The sequence below is a fragment of the Echeneis naucrates genome, chromosome 9 (assembly GCF_900963305.1).
Source record: "Echeneis naucrates chromosome 9, fEcheNa1.1, whole genome shotgun sequence".
Classification (NCBI taxonomy): domain Eukaryota; kingdom Metazoa; phylum Chordata; class Actinopteri; order Carangiformes; family Echeneidae; genus Echeneis; species Echeneis naucrates.
Window position 1 is genome coordinate 11,957,846 of NC_042519.1, and position 12,113 is coordinate 11,969,958.

Below are 12,113 nucleotides of genomic sequence, written 5' to 3' on the forward strand. Positions count from 1 at the left end.
TTTGTATTTAGAATAAGAATTAAAATAGTTTACTATTGCAACCCCCTGGAAAAAATTCAGGCTCAGGATTTTTTCTAACTTTAAGCCCTGAATAAAACACCTCTGGTTGGTTTGTGCACAGTACAAAGTGTATGCTTGGCTTCTCTTTGGACACAGGCGCTTACTGAACCGCACATTTTTAAATAAACCAGGCGAGGAATTTTCCTAAGTCAACACAGTCTGTGAAAGTGTGTGTGTAAAGTAAACACACACTCTGTTTATAACCTATCTGCTATATGGAATTCACAGAATCCAGCTACTATGGCAACAAAAACCCGCCTGTAAAATAGTTTAACACCTCACACATACACACACACATCAGTTTATATAGATATATATATTATTATATATGTTATTCTCATTTTATGGTACAATCCACTGTACTCCATTTCCCCTGGGGGGGAACTTGTCTCAGCCTCCAAGCAGTAATTTATCAGGATTAAAAGACACTGAAGATCTACACCACTACCAATGGAGCTGACGCACAAAACTGACAACAGAATCTATTCATCCACTCAGCCCAATACTCAAGCTCCCTCACAACCGAGAAACAGATAAGCAGTAGAAGATGGATGAATGAAATATTTATGTATGGATAATATCTAGGTTGGATTTCACACAGGTTTGACAAACTAAAAATATAAAAAAATATTTTTAAGATTTTTAGCAGCTGCATGTGTAGATGGTGGCATTTTGGAGGCACTGTGCCAAAAATAAAGTGGAAGGTCATTTACAATAGCAAAAAATCCAATTGAGTCACTTCGCTTTATAAGGTAGCGTTTTGTTTATCTACACCCTTGTTTTTGGCTCTTTCACATTAAGTATTGTATCTGATTCACCCAAGTTAACAAGAAAACACAAAGCACTTTCTAAAATGTACGTACGAGCTGCATAGGTGAGTGTCAAAATGAAAACCAAAATGAGGATACAGCTGATTAATTCCTTGTTACAACAGTAAATGGTCATCAATAGAAACAGTTAACTGTTTGGCTGTGTGACAGTCAAAATAATGAGCAATTGAGTAGATTGTAATTGGTAAAGGAAACACCAAATCAGTCCTGGTGTTTCACACTTGGTGAATTGTAAGACTGTGGTGAACACTTTACATTTAGATACATTACATTTTTTTCTCTTTTGGAATAATAACCCCGGAAATGTATTGCTACGTAGATTATCGAACACACTGACAAAGATCCAGTATTGTCGAAGACTAGACTTCATTGAGTGTTGGTATTTTTGGTTTTTGTCGCCACGAGTTCAACTTCCTGCTATCTCCGTTCTTATTGGCAAAGAAATTATTATAAGGGACAAAGTCCATTACATGGCAGTCCCTTACATAAAGTAGTTTCTCCGCTTAGTGGACACAAGCTGCTGCCGGTCCATCAGGCTGGCGCGGGAGATCCGTGCGTCTGTACGTCCCGATGACGTAGCACGTAAACGTGAAGTTACGAAGCTTCCGCTCCCTGAACTTCCGCCCTGCACGTGTGTTTACTTGCAAGGTGGACAGCTAGCACCCAGCTTAGTAATTATTCATAAAATCCGCCTCTGAAAGGTGATAATTCTGCTCCGGTCCAGAGATGGGGAAGCTGAATGTCGTGGTTTTGAGATATTTATCTCGAGATGACTTCCGGGTCCTGACAGCGGTGAGTCGGATCCGTCCACAGAACAGAGCCGGGTTAGCCTGTGCTAGGCTGGCTTTGCTAAACAGCTCTCCCTGAAGATAAACTACTCACATAACGAACTGTAGCGATCATCAGGAACCGTCAAACACCAATGATTTGATTCATAATGATTTCTGCTTCGATCTCTAGGTGTGCAAAGGATCCTCATGATCTACTCCAGTCTGCTTTGCAAGACAGAATGACAAATGGAGACATTAAAGTGTCTTAAAGTGTCAGTTATCAAAGCTTAGAACTGTTGCATAAAAGTGATATTACATATTGCTTAAATAACGGAAATAATAGTCTCTAGTCTCTTTCTTAAAAATATAGTGCAGTAAAAAATGGTTTCCTCATTTTGCAAACCTTGCACACTGTGAGGCTCATGTCAAGCTTGGTCTTCCCAGGCATTTGGTAAATAGGGCCCTATAAAGTCTGGGATCACTAGACATTAAAAACGGAATTCATTGTAAACACAGAATAACAGAACTGGCTGACATTTTATATAAAAGTTTGTTTATTTTTTCCCCTGGAATAAAAAGGAACGCATCCTCCGAGGGGCTCACGACTAATGCCCCCCTACCAAGGAATGAATGTGGTGACTTGAGTGTAGTGGGCGCTTTTGTGGGTGGTTCAATTCCTGGTGGGGTACCTGAACATGATAGGTTAATTGGTAACGGGCGACAGCAAGCAGCAGCGACCGGGCCAGACCAGAGATCAGACCCTTCCAGAGACTAGACAGGGGACCTCCACAGAGACCAGACCAGACCAGACCAGACAAGACACTGAGCCCCCCAGAGATGAGACCAGATCAGATATTGTTTTTGCTTAAATGTGTGGAAGCTTTAAAGTTTTTAGTTACAACTCAGTTACACAAAGAAACTGACTAGATTTCATTATTTAAAACACTGTCTCGGGGTTAAATTTGCGTACAAGGCTAAAAATGGAATTCTCAAAAATGTAAAACTGGAAACCAAAAATAAAGCTAATATGGGAAAAATTTAAACAGAAACAGATTTTATAGGGCTCTAGGATAAAACCAAGTGTGTGAAAACCATGAGTGTGATGACAGGGCCGGTTGAATCTCTCTTTCCTCCATTATTGGGGGTTATTTTTACCCTAACCCTAACCGAGCATTTGTGTATGTTCCAGAATTGGCTCCATGATGACGTCAGGACGTCCCTCATACAAAATCCTGCGGATTTGTTTCATTTTTAAAAAATCGATTTCGGGACATTTTAAATCGATTCTGAATCGTAGTAAATGAGAATCGCGATTCTTATATGAATCTTTTTTTTTTTTTCCACACCCCTATATAATATCTAAGAGCCATTATAAATACATTATCAATTTGAGGAGTTTCTATCACGCAATCAAGGAGCTGCATACATTTCCTTTCACCTTAAAGGACAGGTTTAAATGAAATATGTACGCAACTAAAATCTATTTATTTCTAAAACAATTATCCTGCTCTTTCTATTGACACAGGTTGAGATGGGGATGAAAAACCACGAGATTGTCCCAGTGAGTCTCCTCTCATCTATTGCCAGCCTCAAACATGGTGGCTGCAATAAGATTCTCAGAGAGCTGGTCAAGCACAAACTTGTTGTTTATGAACGCACAAAGAGTAAGAAAACACAGTGACTAACTATATCACAGAAGGAGTGGTAAAGATGGTTCATGTGGGTTATTTTTCTCATTACTGTGCATATGGTGATTTCAGCTGTGCAGGGCTACAGGTTGAACTATGGAGGGTATGACTACCTTGCCCTGAAGACCTTGTGCTCCAGAGAAGTGGTCATTTCAGTTGGAAATCAGATGGGAGTGGGTAAAGAGTCAGGTGAGGGGAAAACAAATGCCTCTTTGTGTATGCACTTATTGAAACTAATAACAATGTATAGTCTGTTGTCAATAAGATTTGATAAAACTGTTCATATAACGTGATAAATGATTGAACTTTGCTACATGCGGATTTATAAATAGTAAGTCTGGTGCATCAAATACTAAGAGAAATGATAAAATATTCTCAACTCAGCTCAAGTATGAATCCATGGAAGCTGATGTAAGACATTTCTTCACAAAATAGTAATGAAAAAGAAAATGTAAAAAATACATTAGTTTTGTTTATTCGCATGTAAATGACAACATGTTAATATTGTAATATTTCCAGGCTTCATTGCCAAGGTCAACATGTGCTCATGTTGGTACAAAATGTTTCTTTTACCTTCTGTAGACATATACATTGTTGCAAGTCCAAACGGGGAGCAGTACGCACTGAAGCTTCACAGATTAGGTCGCACATCTTTCAGGAACCTGAAGAACAAGAGAGATTACCACAAACACAGAAAGAACATTTCCTGGCTTTACCTCTCTCGTCTTTCTGCCATGAAGGAGTTTGCCTACATGAAGGTAATGTTACAAATGCATGGAACAGAAAGAAACAGTCACCATCTTAACTCGTAAGATACTTAGTAAAAGTCAATGATTTACTTTTGTGTTGTGCATCTTTTCAACTTTAATTTTCCAGGCATTGTACGATCGAGGCTTCCCTGTTCCTAAGCCTGTGGACTACAACAGACATGCTGTAGTGATGGAACTCATCAATGGATACCCACTGTATGTAAACAAGCTCTTAAAATATTACACAATACTCTCTTCATACCGCCTGTAATTAGTTTGTTCCTATCTCTGCCTTTCAGTTGTCAAGTGCATGAGCTACAAGATCCACCAGCCCTGTACAATGAGTTCATGGAACTCATAGTCAAATTGGCCAATCACGGCCTGATTCATGGAGACTTCAATGAGTTTAACCTTATGCTGGATGACCAGGACCACATAACTCTGATTGACTTTCCTCAAATGGTGTCCACATCACATCCTAATGCTGAATGGTTGGTGTCTCTGCCCTGAGGCTGAATATCAACAATTAAAGTTAATGAAACAAAGTTTTCATGAAGTTCACTTTCAAAATCTGTTTCCAGGTATTTTGACCGAGATGTCAAATGTATCAGAGATTTCTTTGCAAAAAGATTTAATTACGAGAGTGAGCTTTTCCCAACCTTCAAAGACATCAGGTAAACTGCGCTGGATATATAAAGTGATTGTTTGTTTTTGTTTCTTTTTTTAGTGTAAGCAATCCATTTGCTGATGTGTTGCTTTTTTCCTTCTTTTTTTATTGTAAGACTGATTTTCTCTTTTGAGATGTATACACATTTTTACATATTTGCAGGGTTGAGCACAGTATATTTTATAAATCACATTTGAAATGTAAATCATTTTTCTTTATTACTGTATATTTAAATCTCTTACTTTGAAGTGAAAACAAAACGTGATTGATCTGTATCACTGTTTACTTCTGCAGGCGGTCATATTCTTTAGACATTGAAGTCTCTGCTAGTGGCTTCACTAAGGATCTGGAGAAAGATGGTGCGTTACTACTTCCAGCTGGACCTGAGGGAGAGGATGGAGAAGAAAAAGAGGAAAGTGACGATGAGGGCACAGATGAGGAAGTAGAAAGAGAAGAGGAAAATGTGGATATGGAGGAATATAACCATGCAATGCTGGAACTGGAGGGTCTGAAAGTCAGTGACACACCTTCAGGTGGACCAGATGAGGAAGAGGAAAAGAGCAAAAAAACTGAAGAACCAAAAGAGACTGAAACTGCACCTGCCGCTAAAAGTGATAAAGAAATAGAGAAGGACTTGGAGGAAGAACTGAAGGAAGCAGAGGATGAGTGCCCAGATCTTGCAGACCTTTCTGCCACCAACAAAGAATTTATACCCTTCAGGTAATCTAAAGTAAAAACAACACAACCATAAAAAACAACCACCTTTCAAAAGAAGGTAATTTTAAGTTTCATTAATCTTCCTGCAGCTGTGGTGCGAAGTCAAGTAATTATTTTAGGCTTCTTATTAACAACCTGACAGCTTGAGAAATGATAAATGAGTTTCTGAGATAAATTTAGGATTAAGGTCCAAATGTTTAATTCAGCTGAATGGGAAATTTCCCTCAGACTTTTGACATCACTGGCACATAACTTGTCAGTGTCAAAAATGTGTCGTGATAGCAACAGATTATATTGGTGTGTTTTCTACTACAGAGACTCAGACAGTCTTCTGCACATAGCAGAACACAGGAGGAGGAGGACGGACAGTGAAGCCACAATGGGCAGCATAGGAAGCTGCTCTACCATACCACCAGTGAGTTAAACACATATGCACACCTATCCCTATTGATGTGTAAACATATGACATTGGACATTTTACCACACTGTTGTAATCCAAGTGCACAGTTTTGTGCAAAAACTGGGGTGTCCCGTGGCTGCTGCTGAAGAGCACACCCATGTTGTTGCATGTTATGAAAGAATGTGCCACATGACTTTAGCAGAGGCAACATGTTAACATCGTGTTATCTGCCTTGCAAAAACAGACCATACTCACATGCATGTGTAGTAACCTGCAGTTGTCGTTTGTGCCACAGGAGGTGGTTCGTCAGAAGGTGCGGAGGCAGCTCACTAAACAGCAGAAGGCAGCACAGAGGAGACGTCTGCAGAAGGGGGAGGCTAACTTGGTCACCAAGTCCAGGCGGGAGAACCAAAATAACATCAAGTCTAGTATGGAGAGTGCCCATTTCTGGGGATAACATGGACTGCAATGGATAACACACAACTATGTCAGCATGCTCTTTATTTGGTAAACATGCCTGCCAAGGGGGTCCTATGTTGTCCAAAGAGGTGTGAACACTTGACTTGTATAGCAATTCACCTATTCTGTACAGGTGACAACTGTGACTAACATCATGCTGATGTTGATGAAAATCTCCTCACTGTCAAACAATTAGTTGGCCGTTTTTTTCTTTTTGAACTGCATCATGCTTTACATACAGTCTAATGTAAATAAACACAACCATTTGGTTGGCAATTAAAGAGTTTATACTTTCATGCAGAGGCGTGTTTTTTTTCTGTTTAAAACAAGAACAAATTTGGTATTTTTTTTTGTATGTATTTATTATTATATTCTTTTAATATAGTGCCAATTGCTATTATCAAAGTCTCAAGTTCATTCTCACTCTGGCTTTAAGCTGACTGACAGTGATTAATTTGGATGTGGCTTTAAGATTCAAACTGAATGCTTTCAGAGAAGGCTTTAATTTATGCAAAAATCCCATTGTCCAAAGGTCGCTCAACTATTATGGCAGTTTGAATAGTTCACTAGTTCCACCCTTCCAGCGCCCAACCAAAAAAAACAGCATCCAAAAAACACATACATGCTCAAGAACGCAGCAAAACATTCACTTTGAAAGTGCCCAGAGAAAAAAATATGTTTATTTTCTAAGACTGATCAGCGCAGAAAGGCAGAGAGCTAAGAAATCATTTATTTTTTGGGATTCCTATCAGTTCATTTCTGTGTAAGAAGCTTTCAGAGTTGTGGTGAATTCAAACTTGAACAATGGCCATTCATCTTGAAAAGGGTGAATGGAGCTCAGACCTTGGGCTCAGTGGGTTCAAATGACTGTGTGAAGTCAAAAATATCCCACCCCACCCAATTTAAACACTTTTCCTATGATCTTGGTTACTGTGATGTAAAAACTACATTATAAACTGGACTTCTCTGCAAAAGGATTCCTGAAGATGGTACATTGTGCTGAGTGTGGTGCAAGTTGGAACTATGTGCGCATTGATAACAAATCCAACTCTGGTCAGGGATAAGCCAGCTGCAAGAGCCGAGGGGAGGGGCTCAACATTCCTCCTCCGCACCTCTGTGTGTGTGTGTGCATGTGTACAAAGAGTGAGGGGCCCTCTGAGCTAATTGGCAGGGAGGGTGACAAAGGTGGTGTGCTTCAAAAGAGAAATCCTGGTGAGATGTTCACACAGGAGAAGGAGGAGGGGATAAAGGGAGAGTAGAAGGGCTTTCAGAATTTAAGCATATTTTTTCCAATGTTTTCATCCAGAGCTGCAGTGTTCATGGTAGTAATTAATTTCTAAGGTCATTTGTGCTATTTTGATGGATTGTTTTGGTGTTGCACGCGAAAGGAGAGAAGAATGGACTGATTAAACTGCCTGAGGACATAAACACTGCCTGAAGATGAGTAAAGTGAAAGATGGAGAGAGTATCATGTCAATCCTGTCCCACAGTGAGACAGACATCAACCCCAAAGACTGTGAGTAATTGTAAAACAGCATATGAGAGCTCATGTGAGTTACAGCTGTGAATGGATAAATATAATCATATTACAACCAACAACTGTTGACCTGAATGTCATATGCTGAATACAATAGGTGAACAGTTGTTTTCTTAGAACTTTTTTTTTTTTTTTTACATTTACAAGTGTCTGCCAAGTTGTCCCTGATGTCAGTGAGCTGTTTTAACAAACAACAAAGAACTCATTGAAATATTCAAACTTTTTCACGACCAGAAAAAGCTCAAAGGGCATGAAAAGAAAGAAAAGAAAACAGATTTCATATAAGTTGTTTCTCTGTTTTTCTTGATTCAACTTTAAATAAACAGTCGTCGGATGAGGATTTACAGATATCTTTCTTTTTCCTCCTTAAAACTTTACGTCAGAAGAGAGCAAAAGTTATCGAATGTTTTAAGTATCAAATGAAAAGTAAAACCAATTAAATGAGTTTCCTAAAGACCCTTCTTTTTTTTGCATCCATGTGTGCAGTGAATGTGGTGGCCATGCTCCATAACTTCTGGGAGCAGAAGCAGACGATTCAGTTAAATGGTGCATTCAGTGATTCAGATCTTTCTGGTGGGAACTCTGTTAGCCAGGCAGAGAGTCTGCTGCTTTATGAATCTGCACCCTCACCTGGTCCCCCATACATCTGCTATGTCACCCTACCAGGAGGAAGTTGCTTCGGCAACTTTAAGGTGTGTAAATGTGCGCCACATACATTGGTTATTCCTACAAATCACAACAAAAGTCAGCTCTCATACCTGATGCAGCTGATGCTCCTGTTTCAATCTGGAAATTAGTTTTTAGAATGTTGCATTAGAGTCCAGACCCTTTAAATTAAAAATAAATAATCAAAGCAAACCACCAACACAAATCAGTCCATGTAAAAACTAGTGGGGTTATCCTTTAAAATGTTTGTACAAAAGTATACAAAAAACAGTATCTAGTTTTCACTCTGATCAAAAGCATTTTAATGTATTCCAAGGTTTGGCACATCAACTTGCAAATTCAAATGTGATAGATTACAAGTAGCAACACTAAATATACAAATGGCTGTTTTAAATTTATGGCTTCAGTTTAATTCTCATGATACTTCTCAATGGGCTCTTTGTGCCCCAGACAGTAACATCCCCCACCCCCACCAGCTCAAAGAAGGCATGTGATTGGTTTGTCTGCAAATGCCTCAAATGTCCTAATCTCAATTAAAGTTCTGATCCCATGGTTAGCTTTAGTGAAGTGTAAATTCATGATATAAGAACCCATTTATCCTCACATATATCAGCTGACCCTGGAATTTCATTTTCAAGCAACCGAATTTCAAATCTTTTCCCTTCCCTTTTTGTGCTGTTCTGCACATTAACCCTTCATGTTCATCATCTCCTCCTCCTCAGGTGTGTGACACTCAGGCAGAAGCTCGCAGGGATGCAGCTCGTGTGGCTCTGATGAACTCTCTTGTGAACGAGTTGCCATGTCGCCGTATTACCACCCGGTTCATTACTCAGAGTTTGCAGCAAGCGGCCATAGACAGCGCTGTGAGTGTGAGAACGTGAAATTGCACACTGGTACACCAGAGACCAGTTCATCTCAGGGTGCATGTTGACCTCCACTGTCTGTCCTTGTAAAGGTTTCCATAGAAGATGCATGTGATTCCGGCACGAGTATAGGAACCTACAGTTTGCTTCTCCACTCCTACATTGGAAGGACGATGCTGGAGTTTCAGGTTACACCAAAACCTATTTTGCAGACTCTGTTTTTCTTAAACCTGCACTCATTAATCATGTGAAAATCTATTTAAGTCAAAGAATTCGGGCTTTGCGATTGCCTTCTTTGCACTCTGGAATCATCAAAAGAGTAGTCATAAGTGGATACCAGATCAAACTGTAGCTGGAGACTAATAAGACAAGCATTACAAAATCACATCCAGGGCAAGATAATCCATCAATATAGTGATATCTTTACACCCCTTACACTGTTTTTGCCCATTTCTTCCCGCCCCTTCTTACTCTCTGTGACACCTTGGCAGGCAGTGTTGGCACGAAACACCTAATACTTCTAATTGTTCCTAATATGTTTGCAGACAGAAGGTAATTAGAAGGGGGAAATTAGTCAATTATCATTCCTGCTAAAGCATGATTCATAGAGGGTGGAGAGCTTCCAAGCAACACTCACAACTCCATATGTGTGTGCATTTACATACGCAGGCAGCTTTATTTAGTCGCATACAAAAGCCTGCCCACACAGCATCAACCATGACGTCTAGAGATGTCAGTGCTGTGTTTAATTTATGCATGCAATCAGTGCAGAAGGCAGTTAAGGTAGCTAAGCAGAATCATAAATAAGTGGTATGAGGCAGATTCACAGTAGGAAGTAAAGTCAACAGGTTAGCAGGTACCGCATGGACTTCAACCCCCAACAGGCAACGTGTCACTTCTTCCATCTTTGGCTCATTAGGTCAATTTCAGTAGAGCATGTCTGTTTAACAGTAATGTCACTAGCTCTTAACACATAGCTGCTGTTCAACCAGTGTTTTATGAATCAGGTTGAAACCTACCTCGTGCTTACAGATTTACAAAATCATGTCAGACCAATCATCCACAGTTTATGTGTAAGCTCAAAAAATATCAACTCAATGTGTTATCTTCGTTAGACATACATATATGGTGCTGGTCATCTGACTTTGTTATTCAAGCCATTAATCATGGAGGTGAAAATGTTGTCTCTCTCTCTCTATGTGTCTCCCCATTTCCTCTTTCCCACTGTAGGAGATGATGACGGTTTTCCAGTTGTTGCACTGGAATGGGACGCTGAAAGCTCTGAGGGAAAGGCAGTGCTCTCGACAGGTACAGGCCTTGACAAGGTCATATCTGACCTCTGATTACACCATGATGATTGCATTTTTTCTTTCCTGCCTGTCAGAGTGTGATTGCTTATTACTCTCAGCGAAGTCTTGATGAATACATGCGCAGCAGCTTGGCTCTGGATTGGCTTGGACGTGAGCAGAAGTCACCGGGGCGGCTGGGAGAGGAGCTTCAGGTGGCGCAGAGGGAGCTGGTGTTGGCTCGGCGACAAGGCATTGAGCTACGCTTCTACAAGGAAAAGACAGATATCCTCAGTTTGGCTCTGAGTCAGGCATACATTCACCACAGACCTGAAGCCTCAAGCCCAACGCCAAGTTACACATACAATCATGAACAACTTCCTTTAAACACATTAAACAGCAAGGACACAGACTTCCAGATAACCCCATTGGGGAGTCCTTCACCAGCTGTTCATGAAAACACAGAGCAAATAGTTTGTCACGCCTCTGGTAAACATATGGCCTCCAGCAGTCTTTCATCATGCTCACAGCAGACTTATGTGCCTTTAAGTAACTAGAATGAGGCAGAGGGTAAAGGAAAAAATGTCAAAGCTCTCATTTTACTTTGAATGACCTAAAAGTCTCTCTCTGTACAAATAATGTGTTAATATAGTGTTCCAGCATTCTTTTATCTTTCTTTTATCCATCCACCTTTTGACATGAGGAGCACTTCACTTTTAATATCTTACCCTGAATAAAAATTCCTGAGATATCTGTAACTAAGAAAACAAGGATTTAAAATGATCTATATTATTTAACCTGTTAGCTTTTCACATCCTAACAACTCAGTGTTTTCCCAGCCTCATTTTCCATCCCTGTCTGCCATATCATCTGGCATGTCAGTTTCTTCATGAGACAGATACTTGTGTGAACTCTAGGGTGTATTGTTGGCTGGACGTTATGAGACAAAGTCTGTCATAGTTTGACACCCACTTATTGGGTAATGTTAGAGAGAAGGAAGTTATGAAAAAACACTTGGTTTGTTAATATCAAGTAGATTCGAAAATAATAAAAGATACAGACATAGGTCAACTGCAGCTGAATTTAAAAACATCAGCATGTACTACGTTTGTGGTGATTCAGTGCATTTTAAAGGGAAATATGAACCTTGTTATTGTAATATATACTTGTAAATAAATATGCTTCATCGTTATTTGTAATTTTCTTCCTGTGTGTGTGTGTATGTGTGTGTATCCAGTGGTTAAATTGGGACTTGTTATGCAGGCATCTCAACGTGCAAGAGAGCTAAAAAGACAATCAAACAACCTGGCAGCCTATGAGGGGCTTGTAATGGATATATAAAAATGGTGAAGATGTGTGTTGACCGCAAATTAAAAGGCTGATTGCGTTTCTACATATGATTTGTGGCAAGTTTGTCTGCT

At 39.8% G+C, this 12,113-nt stretch overlaps 2 protein-coding genes across 2 annotated transcripts; both read left to right on the forward strand.

Moving 5' to 3' along the window:
* Positions 1–1,508: 1,508 nt before the first annotated feature.
* riok2 (RIO kinase 2 (yeast)) lies at positions 1,509–6,630 on the forward strand. The gene is made up of 10 exons (XM_029511079.1): positions 1,509–1,682; positions 3,186–3,324; positions 3,421–3,537; positions 3,931–4,106; positions 4,225–4,313; positions 4,397–4,588; positions 4,679–4,771; positions 5,059–5,484; positions 5,797–5,896; positions 6,177–6,630. The coding sequence occupies exons 1-10, from the start codon at positions 1,617–1,619 to the stop codon at positions 6,336–6,338; spliced, it is 1,560 nt and encodes a 519-aa protein (XP_029366939.1). The 5' UTR covers positions 1,509–1,616; the 3' UTR covers positions 6,339–6,630.
* A 1,150-nt stretch (positions 6,631–7,780) lies between these two features.
* On the forward strand, positions 7,781–11,249 carry LOC115048433 (protein limb expression 1-like). The gene is made up of 6 exons (XM_029509880.1): positions 7,781–7,856; positions 8,364–8,569; positions 9,266–9,406; positions 9,499–9,594; positions 10,637–10,714; positions 10,791–11,249. The coding sequence occupies exons 1-6, from the start codon at positions 7,781–7,783 to the stop codon at positions 11,247–11,249; spliced, it is 1,056 nt and encodes a 351-aa protein (XP_029365740.1).
* Positions 11,250–12,113: the final 864 nt, after the last annotated feature.

What these genes read in the sequence shown, in the direction of transcription:
- riok2 (XM_029511079.1), top strand. Translation starts at nt 1,617, where the DNA reads ATGGGGAAGCTGAATGTCGTGGTTTTGAGATATTTATCTCGAGATGAC. An exon ending in CTCATCAATGGATACCCACT is followed by an intron (nt 4,314 to 4,396) that starts GTATGTAAACAA and finishes TCTGCCTTTCAG; the next exon opens with TTGTCAAGTGCATGAGCTAC. An exon ending in GCTGCTCTACCATACCACCA is followed by an intron (nt 5,897 to 6,176) that starts GTGAGTTAAACA and finishes TTTGTGCCACAG; the next exon opens with GAGGTGGTTCGTCAGAAGGT.
- LOC115048433 (XM_029509880.1), top strand. Translation starts at nt 7,781, where the DNA reads ATGAGTAAAGTGAAAGATGGAGAGAGTATCATGTCAATCCTGTCCCAC. An exon ending in GTTGCTTCGGCAACTTTAAG is followed by an intron (nt 8,570 to 9,265) that starts GTGTGTAAATGT and finishes CCTCCTCCTCAG; the next exon opens with GTGTGTGACACTCAGGCAGA. An exon ending in GGACGATGCTGGAGTTTCAG is followed by an intron (nt 9,595 to 10,636) that starts GTTACACCAAAA and finishes TTCCCACTGTAG; the next exon opens with GAGATGATGACGGTTTTCCA.